The following is a 22,097-nucleotide window of genomic DNA, read 5'->3' as shown; positions in this document are numbered from 1 at the left end:
TATGCTATTTATATTTTTGAAAATAATACAAAGGCAGTAGATAATTCAGTATTAGTCACTATATAAGAACTCCATGATGAACTAGTAAAACATCAGAGTTGTCGTTCTGTGAAAATTACTTTCTTAACCTCAGAGAAAAGTGCTAGTACAATCTGTATGTACTATGTTACGTAATTACAGCACATACAGTTAATGTACTCTCAGAAGATGTGATCCCATTCGCACTTTTTAAAAGATGATATCCTCCAGAGTTTTACCTCACATGACATGTATTTCTCTCTCTCTCTCTCTCTCTCTCTCTCTCTCTCTCTCTCTCCTCTCTCTCTCTCAATCCTCTCTCTCTCTCTCTCTCTCTCCCCCACCAACAACACACAACACACACACACACACACACATAGTTAGCTCTCACACTAGTTCATGATTTTAAATTGATTTAATTTTACCTTCACCCTCTGCAAACAGTTCTTATGTACATACATGTCTTTATTTTATTTTATTGTGTGACTTCATTATGACTGACTTATAAAGTTTACCTAGATGCAAAGAAAACTTTTACTCTGACAGAAAAAGGAAATGGCATCCCATGAATTACGGGTAACGTTAAGTGTATGTACGTAAGTGGATACGTATGTAATAGTAGTTACTGTAACTATTTTTATGCCAACCTGTTATTCCTTTTTTAAGGGTAATGTACTTATTAAACTAACTTTTTAAACTAACTTTTAAATCAAATCACAGTAACTTGAATTTCATTTAAAAGTTAGCCTAATACTTAGGGAGCATGATTAGGGTCATATTTAGTGTTCAAACTAGATGTAAGCATTTATTAGCTATTTCAGAGACTGTGCCAAACTTATGCAAAACTTCCCTTTGCACGAGGGGGTCTGGAACCTAACCTCGCGTAAGTTCAGGATATTACTGCACAAATTTTTACAAATAGTTCCCAAGTTACAGCTAAGTACAATCCATGATGAATGGTGAGAATCTTGCAATAACGCTTTGGTTGCATGTGCCAGTAGACAAGTTGAGTTTTTTACTCTTAGTAAACTTCATTTCACTCAGTTTTTTCCCCACTTCCTGACCCATCATTCTAAGATTTCAAGTTAAGCTATAAAAATGCAAGCTGTTTATAGAACTTATTTAGGGAAATATGATCTATTTGGATTTTCTGCATTTAAAAATATTATGTATTTCTTTCATGTGAAATAGATAGATGATATTTTACTTGGATGTAAATTTTTTATGCAGGGCTTGTAATAAATGTATGTTCATATACTTGCAGGATATAATCAGTCATAAGGACTTCATCAATAGCGTAACTTACAATGGAGAGAGTGGAAGCTTGGTAGCATCTACTGGAGATGATCTAACAGCTCTTGTTTGGAATTCAACCACAAATAATGTATTTACTAAATTCTTCCTCTCTTCACCAGGTCAGTGATTAAAGTAGCTTCAGTATGTCTATGATTTTTTTCCTTTCTGATAGATTATGACGTTTCTGTCAATTATTATAGATTATGACGTTTCTGTCAATTATTATAGATTATGATGTTTCTGTCAATAATTACAAAATGTATACTCATTTGCTTCTTTCAACTGTTGTCTGTTGTTATTAAAATTCTTGTCTTGGCATTCAAGCTTTTGTCAAGGGAGGTTATTTCAGGAGTCACAAACCCATCTTGTTGTATATCTTACAAAATTTAGTAGGATGGGGTTGGAGTGACAGCATTTGCTCATGCTCGTTGCCTTTTCTGTCAGAGTAGATTTGACATACTGGTCCTACCACCATTGTCATGTGCACATGCAAGTACTGCCTATATAATGTTGTAATCTCTTGAATCAGAGTACATCATAATGGAAGTTTGAAGAAAGAATTTTGATTTGCTAAAGCAAATGCTTGCAAAGAAATATTCTCTGGTGGGCTGTCAATTTACAGTAATACCTTGAGATACGAGTTTAATTCGTTCTGTAACTGAGCTCGTTAAGTCAATCTACTCATATGTCAAACAAATTTCTCCTATTTAAAATAACTGAAATAGATTTAATCCGTTCCAGCCCTGTGAAACATCCGCAAACCATCCTAGATTATGAAAAGACATGTTTTTAATTTTGAAACACACCTGTATACTTTACCAATGCATAACAAAATATATGAAATAAAAGAAAACGTGTTATTTAGTACTGTATTCTTACCTTGGAGACAGACAAGTGCAGCTAACGGAGGTGAATGGCGGAGGAGGAGGGAGGGAGGAAGCGATGCAGGCATTGTAGACACGTAAACTAAAACAGTACTTTCTTAACACAGTTTAAACTAAAATTGTATTTTCTTTACTTTAAATAAAACTAAAACTGCACCTTCCTCTCACCACTTTCATTTATATTCACTTTTTTCAGCCCCATGTTGGCACACAAAAAAGTTCAGTAAAAATTGCAAAAAGATGAAAAAAACGAGTACAGCGCACAAGATCCGACTTGATTGTGTGGGTAACGTGAGAATGAATAAGATGCTGGTCGCACTGATGCTGGACCCGTGCACACTAACTAGCGGCAGCCTCCCAAAACACTCGTATCTTGGAATTCCACTTGTATCTCGAACAAAAATATGGACCGAGTTGCAGCTCGTATCTCAAAAAATGTGTATGTTGGGCTGCCCGTATCTCAAGGTATTACTGTACTTAATCTTAGTTTTTTGCAATTCTTAACTAAAATCTTCTCTGCTGTCAAGATACAGTATGGTCCCTAATTATGTGAGAATTTGGTTGATCCACGGCCTCGCAGAATTGGAAATTTGCAGATTTTGAAACACATACATTATGGGAATAATTCCATTAGGGTCAAGGCAAACGGCAACTTACCCAGTCAAACTTTTCTATACTACCCATTTTCAATACTTTCTATGTACTATACTGTAATTTTCCCTAATATGAAATTGTTCTTATGGATAAATAAAACATCATAAAGGTTTTAATAACTAGAAAAAGTTTAAAATTACACACAGGATGGTGAAAACTCCCGCAAGTAAACAATGCCACCATTGGGTGCAAGTGCACTGTAAGATACAGTCATTTCCTTTAAAAAATCTTATGGATAAAATTTCCTCTACCTATCCTCTGCCAAAAAACCTTCAAACTCCTCGATCACATCCTCCGTGAAGAGTTCTTCTGCTCAAGGAAGGCTTTGTGAACCATTTGAGGTTTAGGGGACGCCAGATCTTGCATGCCTTCACTCCTGTTAGGCCTAACAAACTTGGTTAACACTCACGAGCGCCTGTCTCAGTTTCTTTGTCCGGCACGTTCACTATGTAATCATTTTCATATAAATTTATTTATTCTACGATAAAAAAGAATTGATGAAAATTCAAAATTTGGTATGAAATTACAATTTCTTAAAGAGAAATGATAAAAATTCAAAATTCAACATGAAATGACAGTTTCTTGAAAAGTTTTGATTGAATGATTCATTCTCTCTCTCTCTCTCTCTCTCTCACTCTCTCTCTCTCTCTCTCTCTCTCTAAACACATCTGGTTCTCTGTTAACCCTTAAACGCCTAATGGACGTATTTTACGTCGACATTTTTTGTCTCTCGGGTTCCGACTGGACGTAATTTACGTCGACATATAAAAGTTTTTTTAAAAATTCGCAGAAAAATACTTATAGGCCTACCAGCCGAAAACTTTTCAATCAGGCGCCTTGGGGGATGCTGGGAGTTCACGGATCAAGGTGTTGTTTTGTTTACAATCGTTACGCAGGCGCGCAAGCGTGAATTTCTTTCTTATCGCACTAAAAAGTATCAGTGACACATCTCGGAAATTATTTTGTCACTTTGACATAATTTTTGCACCATTTTTGATTAGCCATTACATGAAGTATTATATATGAAAATGTGTGCAATTTCATGTAGAATACAACTAAAAATACTCATGATTGTAGCTTTTATCAGTTTTGAAATATTTTCATATAAATAACAATAAGTGCCAAAATTTCAACCTTCGGTCAACTTTGACTCTACTGAAATAGTCGAAAAACGCAATTGTAAGCTAAAACTCTTATATTCTAGTAATATTCAATCATTTACCTTCATTTTGCAACAGATTGGAAGTATCTAGCACAATATTTTGATTTATGGTGAATTTATGAAAAAAAAAAAAATTTCCTTGCGTCCGCGCGGTAACTCTTCCGAAAAAATCTCATGTGCGATTGTTGTAATGTTTCCACCATTTTAAAGTAGCCGTTACATAAAGTTTTATATATGGAAATGTGCGCAATTTCATGCACAATACAATTAAAAACAACCCATGGTTGTAGCTTTTATCAGTTTTGAAATATTTTCATATAAATAACGATAAGTGCCAAAATTTCAACCTTCGGTCAACTTTGACTCTACCGAAATGGTCGAAAAACGCAATTGTAAGCTAAAACTCTTATATTATAGTACTATTCAATCATTTACCTTAATTTTGCAACAAATTGGAAGTCTCTAGCAAAATATTTTGATTTATGGTGAATTTATGAAAAAAAAAAAAAAACTTTTTCCTTACGTCCGCGCGGTAACTCATCCGAAAAAATCATATGTGCGATTGGCCATAATGTTTACACCATTTTAAATTAGCCGTTACATAAAGTTTTATATATGAAAATGTGTGCAATTTCATATAGAATACAACTATAAATAATTGAAAGTTGTAGCTTTTCTCATTTTTGAAATATTTGCATATAAATCACGATAAATAGAAAAAAACCCACATTCGGTCAACTTTGACTCTACCGAAATAGTAGAAAAACGCAATTGTAAGCTAAAACTCCCACAGTCTAGTAATATTCAGTCTTTTATCTTCATTTTAAAACAAATTAGAAGTCTCTAGCACAATATTTAGATTTATGGTGAATTTTTAAATAAAACTTTCCTTCCCTCCGCGCGCGGATTCTCCGCCGCAAATCTCCGAAATGCGTACGTCGCATTATCATAATATTTGCTCCGTTTCATATTAGGCATTTCATAGAGTTTTATATATGAAAATGTGTGCAATTTCATGTAGAATAAAACAAAAAATAATTGAAGGTTGTAGAGTTTCTCATTTTTAAAATATTTACATATAAAAAAAATATTTAAAAAAATTCGACATTCGGTCAACTTTAACTCGTCCGAAATGGTCAAAAACTGCAATTGTAAGCCAAAACTCTTACAGTATAGTAATATTCAGTCATTTATCTTCATTTTGAAACAAATTGGAAGTCTCTAGAACAATATTTAGATTTATGGTAAATTTTTGAAAAAAAACATTTTTTACGTCTGCGTGTTACGAATTCATGCATCATTTTGTGATAATATTTTCTCTGTGTTGCTTTGATCGTTTTACAATGTGTTATATACCAAAATGATTGCAATTTACTGTATAATACAATGAAAAAAATTAACTCATTAGCTTTAACCGTTTTGCTCTTAGCTTGATTTGAATACAATTATATATGAAATTTCGTTTTCGCGCTATCATATATCGCATTATTTATATATGATAATGATATTTTTTTCATTTCTGATGGCTGTATACTAAACTTCAAGCAATGCCAAAAAAAAGGAGCCAAAAATGAACTTTTAATCTTGAAAACTAGGCATGCTGTAATTTTTTGAAAAAAATATTTTTTTTGCTTTGGCGCTCACTCCGAGACCCCCTCAGCACACAGGAGACGATTTTTATTATACCCCTTAGGCGTTAAAGGGTTAATCACTTTTACTAGTCATTGTCATCAAAACTTATTTCAATAATAGAAAAAAATAAATGATCAAATGCCAACAGTTAGTCAAAACAAGTTAACCTAGAAAAAAAAGTTCTTAACTCATGTTCAACAATGACGGATTTCAAGTTGTCGACTGTTGCCAAAATGGAAGTTGCTCTTTCCTTCGTCTTTAACTTAAGGGCAAGCCTTTTAGTTTTTAGAAAATAGGTCTTCCTCTTCAGCTTCTAAGCAGTTGCATACATGATGTGGATGATCAGAATACACTTCGCAGATCTGAATAATACGTATGGCGATGATGATGATACCGATCATTCATAAACACTGCGCTATGATGTCACAAATGCATGAGGCGGAGCCTTCCGTCTTAGTTAATGGCTGAGCAGAAGTCTTCAGAATACACTTGCAGATCTGAATAATACCTATAGTGAGGATGATAATACCAATTATTCATAAACACTGCCCTATGATATCACAAATGCGTGAGGCGGAGACTTCCGGCTTATCTAATAGCTGAGCAGAAGCCTTCAGAATACATTTGCAGATCTGAATAATACCTACGGCGATGATGATACCTATCATTCAGAATACACTTTGCAGATCTGAATAATGTGTATGAGGATGGTGATGATACCGATCATTCATACATACTGCAGTATGACGTCACAAATGCGTGAGGCAGAGCCTTCTGTCTTAGCTAATGGTGAGCAGGAAATCTTTCTCTCGCAATTCCCCTTGGAGGAATAATAGTTTTTTCCTCCAAACATTCCCTCCCCCCTTCTCTCAGATACCAGCAAAACCCCCCACCCTAAAATACTTGAAAAGACAATAGATCCTATATGTTTTGCGGCACATGACTCGCAGACTTTGAACGGCTTTGCAGATACAGAAAATCTATTTTTGAGAACTAGCGACTGCATAAAAAGGGAATCGCACAATTCGAACATGCATAATTCAGGACCGGACTGTACTTATATTCTTCATCTTGAAGAATATTATCTGTATCCTACATTCTTTTCCTGCAAAATTTTTTATGTAATTTATAATTAGCCCAGGTGTGCTGCTATGTGACTCAGCATACACATCACTCTGGGGTAATGAACTAAGCTCGTTGAGGTTACGGTGACCAAAACCCCATTCATAGAGGTGACTTCTTTCCAATCATTTTGAAGAGGATGGGGCACAAGCATTATTAAACAACAATTGTAAATCATCAAATAATTTATCCAGTCATCACAGCAATACTTTGGTCCATCTGCTTATGGAGTGCAGATGAAAGAATCCTTTAACTTAATCACCCTTGTCTGTCGGGTGCCAATTGGACGTATGGTACATCGATGAAAAAGTTTTTGAAAAAATTTGCGGAAAAATAGTTATAGGCTTACTAGGCGAAAACATTTGAATCATGCGCCTTGGGGGATGCTGAGAGCTCACGGATCAAGGCGTTGTTTTGTTTACAATCGTTACCCAGGCGCGGAAGCGCGAATTTCTTTCTTCTTGCACTAAAAAGCATCAGCTACACGTCTCTGAAATTATTTCGTCACTTTGACATAATTTTTGCACCATTTTAAATTAGCCGTTGCATGGAGTATTATATATGAAAATGTGCGCAATTTCATGTAGAATACAACTAAAAACAACTTATGGTTGTAGCTTTTATCAGTTTTAAAATATTTTTATATAAATAACGATAAGTGCCAAATTTCAACCTTTGGTCAACTTTGACTCTACCGAAATGGTCGAAAAACGCAATTGTAAGCTAAAACTCTAATATTCTGGTAATATTCAATCATTAACCTTCATTTTGCAACAAATTGGAAATCTCTAGCACAATATTTCGATTTATGGTGAATTTATGAAAAAAACTTTTTCCTTACGTCCGCGCGGTAACTCTTCTGAAAAAATCATAAATTTTTTCGTCCGATTGTCGTAATGTTTGCACCATTTTAAATTAGCCGTTAAATAAAGTTTTATATATGAAAATGTGCGCAATTTCATGTAGAATACAACCAAAAACAACCCATGGTTGTAGCTTTTATCAGTGAAATATTTTAATAGAAATAACGATAAGTGCCAAAATTTCAACTTTCGGTCAACTTTGACTCTACCGAAATGGTCAAAAAACGTTATTATAAGCTGAAACTATTACATTCTAGTAATATTCAATCATTTACCTTTATTTTGCAGCAAATTGGAAGTCTCTTGCACAATATTTCGATTTATGGTGACTTTATGAAATAAACTTTTTCCTTACGTCTGCGCGGTAACTTCTGAAAAAATCAGAAATTTTTTCGTCCGATTATCATAATGTTTGCACCATTTTAAATTAGCTGTTACTTAAAGTTTTATATATGAAAATGTGCACAATTTCATGTAGAATACAATAAAAAAAACCCATGGTTGTAGTTTTTATCAGTTTTGAAATATTTTCATGTAAATAACGATAAATAGAAAAAATTCGTCCTTCGGTTAACTTTAACTCGACCGAAATGGTCGAAAACTGCAATTTTAAGCTACAACACTTACAGTCTGGTAATATTCAATCAATTACCTTCATTTTGCAACAAACAGGAAGTCTCTAGCACAATATTTTGATTGATGGTGAATATTTGAAAACAGCTTTTTTTTACATCCGCGCGTTACGAATTCGTGCATCATTTTGTGATAATATTTTCTCTGTGTTGCCTTGATCGTTTTACAATGTGTTATATACCAAAATGAACACAATTCAGTGTACAATACAACAACAAAAATTAACTTGTTAGCTTTAACCGTTTTGCTCACAGCTCGATTTGTATACAATTATATATGAAAATTTTTTTTTGCGCTGTCATATATCCCAATATTTGTAAATGATAATGATATTTTTTTTTCATATCTGATGGTTGCATACTAAACTTCAGGCAATGACAAAAAAAAGGAGCCAAAAATGAACTCTTAATCTTGAAAACTAAAAGTGCTGTGATTTAAAAAAAAAAACATTTTTTCCGCTATGGCGCTCACTCATGAACGCCGCCGGCATACGGGAGTTTTTAAAATACCGCTTCGGCTTTTAAGGGATAGTACCCTCTCTCTTTCTAGGAAGAGTAACACTTTAAGCTCCTCAATTCCCACAAGAGCCACTGGTCTTTAGACCTGTTTAATACATATGTACTACACACAAGTTTATACCACTTGACCCCTACATGAGCCACAAATCAGGTGTTGTACTTTTTTAATACTCTAAACTTGTATATTGTTTGCCCACAACACTCAAGGACATATGTTGTGGTATGATGGTGTAATTGTGGAGAGTGTAATAATATAGCCTAATTAGGGAGTATTTACATATATTTCTACAGTAGAGCCCCAGACCTCAACGATAATCCGTTCCAAAAGAGGCATCGAAATTTGATTTTTTTGAGATCAGGATCAATATTTTCCATAAGAAATAACTGAAAATGGATTAATCCGTTCCTAACCTCCCATTACTACCCTAACCTTACCTTATTATAAAAACAGTACACATAAATTACAATTAAACAAGTTCAGAGTTAAACAAATATCATATTAGGCATATATTTTTATTTTTAAATTGCATACTGTATAAAGAAACTGGCCTACGTCCAATGTGGCTGTATTACCAATGGTTGACCGCGCCCCATAGGTTAGCTAATAATGTGGCGGGATCACAAGCTCAAAAGCAAGCGAGCAAATTCCCCCCCACATAAACTTAACCAGTCCAGCTACCAAACTCATCTTCGGTAACACTTTTCTCCTCACACTACAGAATACACGCAGAACAATTGACCCACCTACAAAAAAAAAAAAAAAAAAAAAAAAAAAAACACACACACACACACACACATGTACTCACCCAGCTTCAGATACTCCTGGCTCTGCTGTGCTGTCTGCCGTTCAAGGTCACTGAGACACCAACAGCAACAACTAAGAACCACAACCCAACAACCCAGGACCACAACTCAACAACACAACAACAAACCAGGAACACAACCACAACACAATAAACCAGGAACACAACCACAACACAACAAACCAGGAACACAACCACAACACAACAACAATACATCACCCAAGGACCACAACTCAACAACACAGCAAGCCAACAAGGAACACAACCACAACTCAACAACAAACAAGGAATACAACCACAACAAAAGACCACTGCATAATCACCAACACAAAAAGGCAACACACACCCACTAACAACACCAAGGAATCACAACAGCTCACCAACAACAACCCTCAACAACTCACAACCACACCAAGAAGCCACAACAGCTCCCCAACAACAACAACAACCCTCAACCACAATAACTCACATATAACTTAACAGAAACTCACAAGCACAACAAATCTAACAACACAGGCACAACAACTCCAAAGCAACAAAATCAAACTTAACATGAACTTAACCAATAAATCAATAACACACAACTGACTTTCAATGCCTCCAACACTATTCACAGACTACTGCCAACACTACCGATCTTTACAGGCTTTGCCTAAAGACTGACTGAAACATAGAACTCTAACAACTAACACCAGCTGCACCAGCAGTCAACCCAGAACTCACCAACAGCCAGTCTAATCGTTAACCATCCAACCACCAATTACCTCTCTCTCTCTCTCTCTCTCTCTCTCTCTCTCTCTCTCTCTCTCTCTCTCTCTCTCTCTCTCTCTCTCTCTCTCTCTCTCTCTCTCTCTCTCTCTCTCTAGGACATTGTCAAATGGAACTCCATAACTCTTCCATATTTCCTCCCCCGTTATATTTGACAACATCTCCTTACACTCGCAACACCCACACTAAACAGCCTTCCGCAACACCCACAGATGCTAAGACGCAGTCCCCCTGGATCTTGTTTGAGGGCCTTCATACACACACTCAGTTACACCGCCCTCCACTTCTACCAGATCACTTCCAGTCAGACTCCCATTACCATCTCCTTCACTACTATCCTCCCAAATCCCATTCACTATCTCATCTACCCCTTCCAACTCTTGTCCTAATATCTCTTGTAACTCTACCATAAAATCACTAACCTCATTTACACTCCTGCCAAACTCCTGAAGAGACTCATTCAAACTGCCAACCACGTCCTTACCACCTGATTCCATTCCTGCTGAAATCTCACTAAACCCTGACAATTCAAACCCACACACACTATATAAGTATCATTCTTCCCCTCAATGTCATCCGTATTACATGCCTTATCCACTATTGTTACCATAACACTAACCCCTCTATCATGCAGCTGACGTTTCTCCCTTTCATTCCTTTTCCTTACCTTCTTCCACTTTCTTCCATACTCAGCTAACACTAACTGCCAATCTCCCAGACCCATTTGTTCACTGATGCTTGGCTCGCATTTATTCACTCCATACCACTCACTCATCACATTCTCCTGAAAATTCTGTCACATACTAGAGGACCCACCCAACTGAATGCCATTAACACCTAGTTTCCCGAATTCCCAGCCTGACTCATCATCTTTCACCTACACACACTCGCTACATGACCTTCCATTCCACATTCAACACACTTTGCACGTGGCTCCTTACACATCCTAGCATAATGCCCACTTTTTCCACAATTACCACAAACCTCGTTCACACGGGTACCCCGACATCCACTAGCTATGTGCCCTACCTGTTCACACCTGTAACATTTAATATCCCTATCTTTCTTACACTCGCTATCTAAATGCCCCTGTTGCCTACACCCGAAAAACGCTCCTAATGTCCACCGACATTCATTCTTCTTGTGTCTTGGCTTACCACACCTGTAACACTGCTGCTCTCGCTCACAACTAACTGACCCTACTCTACCAATACTCGCACTAATGTCTCTTTTAGGGCTAACTACACTCATGTTACTTGCCCTAACACTCCCTATAGCTCTTAAACTCTGGTATAACCTCGACTACTTCAGTCCTAACACTAACACTACTCTCTTTCATACGCCTATCTAACTCGTAATCCTCTACTATCTCTAAAATGTCGTTCCACGTCAACCTTTCATTCGTCCATCGCATTTTCTCCTTATGTTTTAGATTCATAAACTCGTATATGCTCTCTGGTACAGTCGCCAACAACTTTCACACTAACTCCTTACACTCATTTATCCCTTCATCCCCCAACTTTTTCGTGGCTAACGTTTCTAACCTGCACACATACATCGACAACGACTCACCAACATTCATTCTTGCCTCTTCAAAATCATGCTTTCTCCTATATCTAACACTACTCTTTATCCTCTTTGCCTGTTCTACAATCCTGGCTTTCACACTCTCATACGGCACATTCCCTACACTCATCATTACCCCATACATACTCAACAAAAATCCTGTCAAAAAGCTACCTAACTCTCTTGCCCAGATTCTTTTGTTATCCCCATACTTTGCCTCACAATACTTTTCATATTCCTTAAAAAAGTCCCCTATGTCCCTACTACCATATTCCTCATATTGTGCATATTGGGGTACCTCTCTCATATACACAGCCCTTCGTACTTCCTGCTCACTCTCACTCTCATTTTTGCTACTTCCATTCACACAGTGAATCCACTGCCATACTCATGTCCATACTCTTGACTACGCTTTTCTTACCCTTCTACTTTCTACCCACCTGTTTCCACTCACGGCTATCTAAATCACTCTCAGCCCTTTCCCCAATGTATTCAGTCCTAGTCTCATCCTGTCCGTTACCTTTACTAACCTTCTTTTCCTTAGTCTTCTTCTTTTCCTCAGCCTCCTTCTTATTCTTGTCCTCAGGTTTATCCTTATCCTGTGTCTTCCCCTTCTTTCCCTTACTTATCACAGCCAAATCACCTTCGTCATTCGTACTCTCATCCACCTGTTACTTCACTTTCTTAATCACTCCTGGCCCATCACAAGACCCAGTAGGCCTACCTCTTACAGCTCCCTCTCCCATGAATCCCTTCATCATTTCCTGCATCATCTCTTGCACTGCATTCATCATTACCCCGAATTTTTTGTCCATTTTCTCAACCATTCTCTCTTCTGCTCCTTTCACCTCTTCTTTCATCTCTTCTTTCATTTCCACTTTCGCACTCCTTAGCATTCCTTTCATTTCCTCGAACTCACTCTTCAGCTCCTCACACTCCACCCTCAACCTGTCATTCTCCACTTCCAATCTTTCCTTAGCTTCCCTCACCAACTGCAACTCCTCCTTCAGCCTCTCCATCTCCTTCAACACTTCCATCCTCACTTTCTCCACCAATCACACAACTCGCTACCCCAATCGTCCTGGAGCTGCCACACCAACAGTCCCTGTTTGGGCGTCAAAAAATAATGTGGCGGGATCACAAGTTTAAAAGCAAGTGGGCAAATCTCCCTAACATAAACTTAATCAATCCAGCTACCAAACTCACCTTGATTCACACTTTCTTCTTTACACTTCAGAATCACTCAGGACAATTGACCCACCTACACAAGAACAAAAAAAAAAACACAAACACATGTACTCACCCAGCTCCAGATACTCCTGGCTCTGCTGTGCTGTCCGCCAGTCAAGGTCACTGAGACACCAACAACAACAAACAACCCAGGACCACAACCCCACAACTTCAACAACACAGCAAACCAACAAGGAACACAACCACAACTCAACAACAAGGAACACAACCACAGCAAAAGACCACTGCACAATCACCAACACAAAAAGGCAACACACACCCACTAACAACACCAAGGAATCACAACAGCTTACCAACAATCACCCTCAACAACTCACAACCACATCAAGAAACCACAACAGCTCCCCAACAACAACAACAACAACAACAACAACACCACCCTCAACCACAACAACTCATATAACTCAACAGAAACTCACAAGCACAACTCCAAAGCAACAAAATCAAACTTAACATAAACTTAACCAACAAATCAATGACTTACAACTGACTTTCAATGCCTCCAACACTATTCACAGATCGCTGCCAACACTACCGATCTTTACAGACTCTGCCCAAAGACTGACTGAAACACAGAACTCTTAACAATTAACTCCAGCTGCACCAGCAGACAACCCAGAACTCACCAACAGCCAATTCAATTGTTAACCATCCAACCACCAATTACCCTCTCTCTCTCTCTCTCTCTCTCTCTCTCTCTCTCTCTCTCTCTCTCTCTCTCTCTCTCTCTCTCTCTCTCTGACATTGTCAAATAGCACTCCCATAACTCCTCCATACTACTACGTAGAATGCAGAGTAATGGGTAGGCACAAAACTTGTTTCTAACATAATAAAACATTGAAAAACAAGCCTAACTATTATAGTATACCCAGTAAAATTAATGAAATATTAACATGAATCCAAATTATGTTTATCATAACTTATGAAAATTTGCCTACATAACGTCAGGAGCTTGTAGCATGAGCGGATGTAAACAAACCTGTGCAAAATAGGGATGCGTTTTCTATGGCGGAAAATTACTAACCTCTTCTTTACCAGGAAGCTGAACCAAGCGTAAAGATTGCATTCGTTTCTGAACCGCACACGTACTAAACATTGCTTTCACTTGCGAAGAAATTCACAATCTCGTAAAGAACAGTCTATGTCATAAAAATCCATACTTATGTAATAAAACAGAATATTACTATGTAAAATATACACATTTTCTAACACCATTCAGTGTTTATGTTAACACTGTTGATGTTGAAAGCCTTTGTATATTTTTCATCCCTCACTATTAATTGTGGATTTTTATGATACATCGCTCTCACTACCAAATCTCAGAACGGTTTGTGAAAGTCTTTGTATATTTTTCATACTTTACTATTAATTATCAATTTTGTACATGAACTTCCCTGCCAGATATATACATAGCTTACGACTCTGACGTCACGACAGAAAATTCAAAACTCGCGGCACACGCTACAGGTAGGTCAGGTGATCTACCTTACCCGCCGCTGGGTGGCAGGTGTAAGAACCAACCCCCCTTTCCAGTCAGATTTTTCTCTGTCGCCGGCTTAACAGCACCTGTTGTTAAGTCCTCTCGATAGTGGATTTATTCTCGTCGCCGACGATTCTTGGATTGACTAATTTGGCGATGTACCCTTTGTTCGTTGGCTTGGCATACACTATTTTGAATCGTTTTTTGGATTGTTCTTTGTTTATTTCTCATAATGGCTGATTCTGAACTTAAGAAATCTTCGATGTTTAGAGTATGTTCGAAGAGTGAATGTAAGGTGAGGCTTCCTAAAGCGTCTTTAGACCCTCACAGCGTGTGTATGAACTGTAGGGGGAATGAATGTTCTTTCGTTAACCCTTGTCAAGAGTGTGAAAGGTTGGATGAGGACGGATGGAAGTCTCTTTCTTCCTACTTAAGGAAGTTAGAGAAGGATAGAGCGCGTAAGGCTTCTTCCAGGAGTTCAAGTAGGTCTCTTGTTAGCCAACTTGATGTTGAGAACCCGACAGTAGACGTAGTTCCTTCTCCTGTTTCAGCCTCTGCTCCTAGCTTTGAACCTGAAGATTCGTGTTCGGAGAACGCAGTAAGGAGTAATGAGAGCAAAGTACGCTCTTATAAAGGTAAGAGTGACAGTGAAAGTGATAAGTGCAGTGCCCCTAGTGCAGTGGAGGGTGCGTCTGACCGGCTCACTAACGTTTCTAGGCCTAGACCTCTTCCAGACTCCCAGACCCAGTGGAGGAGGAAAGTCGAAAGCCCCAGGAAGGTTAGGGAGAACCCCCACCGGTCAGGCGTCCCCTCGGCAGATCCTGTTGCTCGCTCCCAGGCTGCCTTGGATAGAGCCAAGAAGGAAGTGTTGAGACAGTGCTTCTCGTCTTCTTCGTCTCCTTCTCCTAAGCGTAGATGGAGCGCTTCGGAGTCATCTCGCCCTCTCAAGAGAGCTTGGAAGGAGCCTTGCGCCCTCCCTTCCAGCCCCGAATCCTTCTCAGAAGAACCAGAGATCGAGCGTAAGAGAGCCAGGAGATCTCAAGGATCCTCTTCTCCTTTCCGCGCTCGGGCTGCTACTCCTACCGAAGAGTTTGAGAGATCGCCAGCGTGCATCTTGGCCGGCCTACAGGCGCAGATTTCTGCTTTAGCCAACTCTTTAGCGGGGAGTTCTCACCGTCGGAAGGACATCTCCCTACCGGTGAAGAAGTCAAAGAAGGTTTCTGCGGATTTTTCGCCTAATGCAGAAAAAGTGCAAGAGCCTCTTTCATTAAAGAGAGACTCAGTCGCTCTCCGAGCAGGTGCTCCTCTCACGCCAGCAGACGTAAGGATCTTGACAGGCGTTCTTCTCCTGAACACCGCTCTCCTAGTTTTAGGGAGGATAGACATCGCTCTCCGAAGACTCGCTCCTCTTCTTGTATACGTCAAGAGTTTGACAAGAACAAGGATTCTCGTTCTGTCCAGGATCGCAGTAGGCGCTCTTCACCTGGAAGCCGCTCTCCTCTGCATAGGCGCACGGAGACTAGTAGGCGCTTTTCTCCGGATTTTGTTTCTTCGCCTGAGATTCGTTCGCCATCTGTCAAAATCAGAGAAGATAGTAGGCGCAAAGAGCCTAGCAAGAGACAGACTAGACTATCGCCTTCTTGCGAATGCACTAGTTCAGATAGACACTCAGTACCTCGCAAACACTTTGCGTCTGATAGACATTCTTCTTCGGAAGACTTTTCTCTTTGTGACAGGCGCCAAGAGCCTGACAAGCGAGTTGGATTGGACAAGCACCAAGGGCCTGACAAGCGCTTAGAACTTGACAGGCGCCTAGAGCCTAGCAGGCGTAAGTTTCCTGATAGGCGCTCTCCTCATACTAGGAGCCCTTCAGTTGTCTCTGAAGGATTTGGACAGACGTGCCTCCTCTAGCAGGCGCTCTATTAGTAGGCGCTCTCCCAGTAGGCACTCTCCCTACAGGCGCTCTCCCAGTAGGCCCTCTCCCAGCAGGCGCTCTCCCAGCAGGAACTCGCCCGGCAGGCGCTCTCCCAGCAAGCGCTCTCCCAACAGGCGCTCTCCCAGCAGGCGCTCTCCCAGTAGGAGTTCTCCTGGTAGGCGGTCTCCTAGGAAAAGCTCTCCTTTAGGCAGCCGATCATCCAAACGTCTTTCTTCGGAAGAAGGACATGGTGCTTCCGAGGAAGATCTTCCGAAGGATTCTTCAGGTTCCTGTTACAAGAGATTGACGGAACTCCTCTTACAAGAATTTGGAGAGTCTTTCGGCGGCTGCACCTCCTTCTCCCCCTTCCTTATTTTCTACAGCTAAAACTTCGAAGACGTCGTCGGTGGTGAAGATGAAACCTACGGTGTCAATGAAGAAAGCGCTCAAGAGCTTCGACGATTGATTGGTCTCCAAGGAGGAGAAGGGGAAGACAGTTATTTCCTTCCCACCTTCCAAACTTACTGGAAAGATGGGATTCTGGTACGAGTCGGGGGAACCTTTGGGTTTGACTCTTCCAGCTTCTGCAGACGCGGACTTCTCTTTGTTGGTGGATTCCGCGCGTCGTTCGGCGCTTAATTCAGCTAAGACGACGTGGGGAATGAGCGAACTCGACCACCTTCTAAAGGGAATGTTCCAGGTGCTGGAAGTGTTTTAACTTCCTCGACTGGACCCTAGGAGTCTTAGCTAAGAAGATGAGGGATCAAGACTTTATCTCCAGAGGATTTACATTCAGTATTGTCTTGCATGGACAAGGCAGTGAGAGACGGTTCTGGAGAGATAGCTTTGCTTTTCGGGGCAGGAGTTGTTAAGAAGAGGGCAGTTTTCTGCTCCTTTTTAACCAAAGCGGTGTCGCACGCGCAGAGATCGTCGCTGTTATTTGCTAATCTTTCCCAGCAACTCTTCCCCAAGAAGATCATCAACGACATTTCCAACGCTCTTTCTGCTAAAGCGACGCAAGATATGTTGGCTCGCTCAGCGAGAATTCCTAAGGCTTCTATTCAACCTAAAGCGAAGAAGGAGACGTCGATCAAGCAAGAGCCCTTTCGAGGAGGCCCTTCTTCCCGCGCTTCTTCCTCCAGAGGAACAAGACCTCCTAGAAGAGGAAGGACCTTCTCTCGTTCAATCAGAGCGAAGAAATAGTACGAGTGTCCTCCAGACTGCAGTAGGTGCCAGACTGCTGAGTTTTGCAGACGTCTGGGCACAGAAGGGGGCGGACAACTGGTCCCTCTCTATAATCAAAAAAGGATACCTCATTCCCTTCGTGTCAAGACCACCTTTGACCACCACACCAAAGGAGTTAGTGGCCAGGTACAAAGACCCTCACATGAATCAGGCCCTTGCTCTAGCAGTAGAGCTGATGCTGGAGAAGCAAGCGATAGAGATGGTGCAGGACCCTCATTCCGCGGGTTTCTACAACCGTCTTTTTCTTGTGCCCAAGAACTCAGGAGGATGGAGACCGGTTCTGGACGTAAGCGCCCTGAATGTCTGTGAAGAAGAGAAGGTTTACGATGGAGACGACATCCTCAGTATTAGCCGCCCTTCGTCCAGGGGACTGGATGGTGTCACTAGACCTTCAGGACGCCTATTTTCATGTGCCAATCCATCCTTCTTCGCGCAAGTTCCTGAGATTCATGTGGAAAGGGAAAGTGTTTCAGTTCAGGGCTTTGTGCTTCGGCCTCTCCACAGCCCCTCAAGTCTTTAAAGGGCTGATGAAGAACGTAGCCCAATGGCTTCATCTCGAAGGAGTGAGGGTGTCCCTTTACTTGGACGATTGGCTGATCAGGGCCAAATCGAAGCAGAAATGTCTGGAGGACCTTCACATCACTCTGACCTTAGCGAGTTCTCTGGGTTTGCTGATAAACTTCGAGAAATCACAGCTAATCCCCAGCCAAGATCGTATTTATCTGGGGATTCGGATGGTTTCTCAGGTTTTTCGGGCTTTTCCATCCCCGGAAAGGATCAACCGTTGTGCAGAGAAGGTCGCAACCTTTCTGGAGAAAGATGTATGCACAGCGAGGGAGTGGATGAGTCTGTTGGGGACACTCCTCGCTGTAGCAATTCGTTTCTCTAGGGAGGTTGCACCTCAGACCCCTACAGTTCTTCCTGAATCGGAACTGGAATCGGGGTGCTCAGAACCTAGATTTTTTATTCAAAATCTCGAACAAGATAAAAGAGGATCTCCGATGGTGGGCAGACCCTCTTCTTTTCAAGGAAGGCATTTCCTTACGGTTGAAGAACCCCGACCTAGTCTTATTTGTAGATGCATCGGACAAAGGTTGGGGAGCGACTCTAGGATCCAAAGAAGTGTCAGGCACCTGGATGGGGGAACAGGTGTCCTGGCATATAAACAAAAAAGAGCTCATGGCGATTTGGTTAGCCCTCAAGGAGTTCGAACCTCTCGTTCAGAAGTCTTCAGTTCAGGTCAACTCGGACAACACCACAGCCCTGGCTTACATTCGGAAACAAGGGGGAACTCACTCATTCTCCCTGTACGAAACAGCAAGAATGCTCCTCTTGTGGTCGGAGGAAAGGGAGATAAGTCTCCTCACCAGGTTCGTACAGGGAGAAAGAAATGTCAGAGCAGATCTGCTCAGCAGAAGAAACCAAGTCCTTCCCTCAGAATGGACCCTTCACTCGGACGTATGCCAGGGACTGTGGAAGATCTGGGGCAGACCTCATCTGGACCTCTTCGCAACTGCCAGGAACGCGAGGATAGACCTGTACTGTTCACCGATTTCAGACCCGAAAGCAGTAGTGGTAGACGCGTTCCTGTTGGACTGGAGCAACCTAGACCTTTATGCGTTTCCTCCTTTCAAGATTCTAGGGGAGACTCTAAGGAAATTCTCAGCGCCAGAAGGAGCAAGGATGACCTTGATAGCTCCGTTCTGGCCCGCCCAGGACTGGTTCACAGAGGTACTGGAATGGTTGGTAGATGTTCCAAGATCTCTGCCACTAAGAGTCGATCTGCTCAAACAGCCCCACTTCGACAGGTTTCACAAGAACCTCCCCCTCTCAGTCTGACTGGATTCAGACTATCAAGAGTCTGGTCAGAGCTAAGGGGTTTTCGGCAAAGTCTGCAAGAGCAATTGCCAATGCACGTAGACCTTCCACTTCCAGGGTCTACCAGTCGAAGTGGGATGTTTTCGACGTTGGTGCAGGAATCAGAACGTTTCCTCCTCCAGTACCTCTGTGACCCAGATAGCAGATTTTCTTATTTTCCTGAGGGAAAAATGCGGTTTGGTAGTCTCTACCATTAAGGGCTACAGGAGTATGCTATCTTCTGTGTTCAGACACAGGGGATTAAACATCTCCGAAGATAAGGATCTGCATGACTTAATCAAGTCGTTTGAGACTTCTAAAAGGAACTCTGGTTTAACACCAAGCTGGAACCTTGATGTAGTGCTATCGTTCTTAAGATCCGCTAGATTCAAACCTCTCCATTCAGCTTCCTTCAGAGATCTTACTATGAAGACCTTGTTTCTCTGCGCTTTAGCTTCGGCTAAGAGAGTAAGCGAACTGCAAGCTTTGGAAGATGTTGGGTTCCAAGGAGATTCAGCTGTGTGTTCGTTTCTCCCGTCTTTCTTAGCCAAAAATGAAAACTCCTCTTCACCTTGGCCCAGGAGCTTCGAAATTAAAAGCTTATCCTCTCTAGTTGGATCAGAAGAGGAGAGGACCCTTTGCCCTGTAAGGAGCTTACTCCAGAAGAAGAAACAACTTGGGGCTAACTCAGACTTCCTATGGTGTTCCGTAAGAGATCCTAGTAGGCCCTTATCAAAGAATGCCCTGTCATTCTTTATAAGGAACCTTATCAAAGAAGCTCACGCATCTTGTGACCAAGATCAGTTTAGACTTCTTAAAGTCAAGGCACATGAGGTAAGGGCCATCTCTACGTCTTTGGCTTTCAAGAAGAACATGTCCCTACAAAACCTCATGAAGGGGACTTTTTGGAGGTGTGAGTCAGTCTTTGCCAACCACTACCTGAAAGACGTAAGAATTACGTATGAGAAGTGCTTTGGGTTAGGCCCGTACGTATCGGTGGATTCAGTGCTGGGGCAGGGAGCTGAAGCATATCCTTTTTAAATATTTTCCCTTATTGTATTTGTATTGTGTTTTTTGGTTGTGGGAAGGAGGATGCAGGAGGCATCTCCTTCTTTCGTAGTATTAACATTTGTGTTTTGATTAGGTGATCGTTTTGTGCTTGAAGCTCCTTGCAAGGGTAGTGGACAGGCTCTGTCATTTAAGTGGGTTGATCCCCATTGACTAGACCCTAACTGGATTCTGCCAAGTAAGAGGAGTCAGTTCCCATTGGTAGACCCAAAGAGTTTTTCAAAAAAGCTGTAGGTCACGCCCTCGCTGTAACTCTTCAGGCAACGCAGACTTGTAGACAGTAACTATGAAGTCTTCTGCCTAAATCAGGTAAGAACCAAGGGTATTTATTACTTTAACATATGTTATTTCCCCTTTCTCTGGACTTATAAGTCTCTTTCCCTCCACCAAGGGTGTCAATCAGCTATGTATATATCTGGCAGGGAAGTTCATGTACAAAAATGATATTGTTAGTATACAATAAAGTTTTGTACATACTTACCTGGCAGATATATACGATTGATGGCCCTCCCAGCCTCCCCTCAGGAGAGAGGTGGAAGAGAAAAATCTGACTGGAAAGGGGGGTTGGTTCTTACACCTGCCACCCAGCGGCGGATAAGGTAGATCACCTGACCTACCTGTAGCGTGTGCCGCGAGTTTTAAATTTTCTGTCGTGACGTCAGAGTCGTAAGCTATGTATATATCTGCCAGGTAAGTATGTACAAAACTTTATTGTTTACTAACAATATCATTTTTTATGACATACATTTTTTCTCGCTACCAAACCTCACACAAACACTACATTTACTACGAAACGCATGTGTGTGTTTGCATTGGTTTTAGACTAGAACTCATAAAAATTTCAAGGATGGATGCTTGCTTACACCAAGGAAATCCTGCAAAAGCAAAAACTGTGTACATACCAAAACAATAGCTGCGGAGTGATCAAGTTTTAAGCAAAGCGTAGCACACTGCCACCAGTGTTACCAGATACAGTAGCATTATTTGATGCTTTTAGCATATTTGAGGTCAATTTTGTTGTGTAGCGTAATATTTGTCATAACAACCCATTTATAGTATATGTATTTCTAAAATGACTAGACCCCTCTGGCAGGGCTGTTTGGGTCCTCCCACGTGTGTTTAATCTCCCTATATCTGTCAAATTTATAACAACAGAGAAATAAAACCATTTCTCCAATTACAGATATCAAATATAATTTTTTCCATTATGCAGAATTCTAAATCAATTACACAGGTTCACGATTGAAGAATCAGATTTTGTATCAACATGGCATCTCATTTTGGTGCTATTGCCAATATTTCAAACAGCTCCAAGTTCATTTAAATCCATGGATAAGCAGCTTAGATTCTCTCCAGGGGGCA

The 22,097-nt window shown here is 40.7% G+C and overlaps 1 protein-coding gene across 1 annotated transcript in view; it reads left to right on the top strand.

The window, feature by feature from the left end:
- The first annotated feature begins 573 nt into the window (after positions 1 to 573).
- Positions 574 to 22,097, top strand: part of LOC135218886 (nucleoporin Nup37-like) — a 168,425-nt gene continuing 146,901 nt past the window's right edge. The window contains exons 1-2 of the mRNA XM_064255331.1: positions 574 to 606; positions 1,283 to 1,433. Of these exons, the coding sequence (XP_064111401.1) occupies positions 574 to 606; positions 1,283 to 1,433 (184 nt within the window). The remainder of the gene's footprint in view (positions 607 to 1,282; positions 1,434 to 22,097) is intronic.

This window comes from Macrobrachium nipponense, chromosome 1 (assembly GCF_015104395.2).
Source record: "Macrobrachium nipponense isolate FS-2020 chromosome 1, ASM1510439v2, whole genome shotgun sequence".
Classification (NCBI taxonomy): Eukaryota; Metazoa; Arthropoda; class Malacostraca; order Decapoda; family Palaemonidae; genus Macrobrachium; species Macrobrachium nipponense.
Note: the sequence above shows the minus strand (reverse complement) of the source record. Positions and strands in the feature narration are given on the sequence as shown.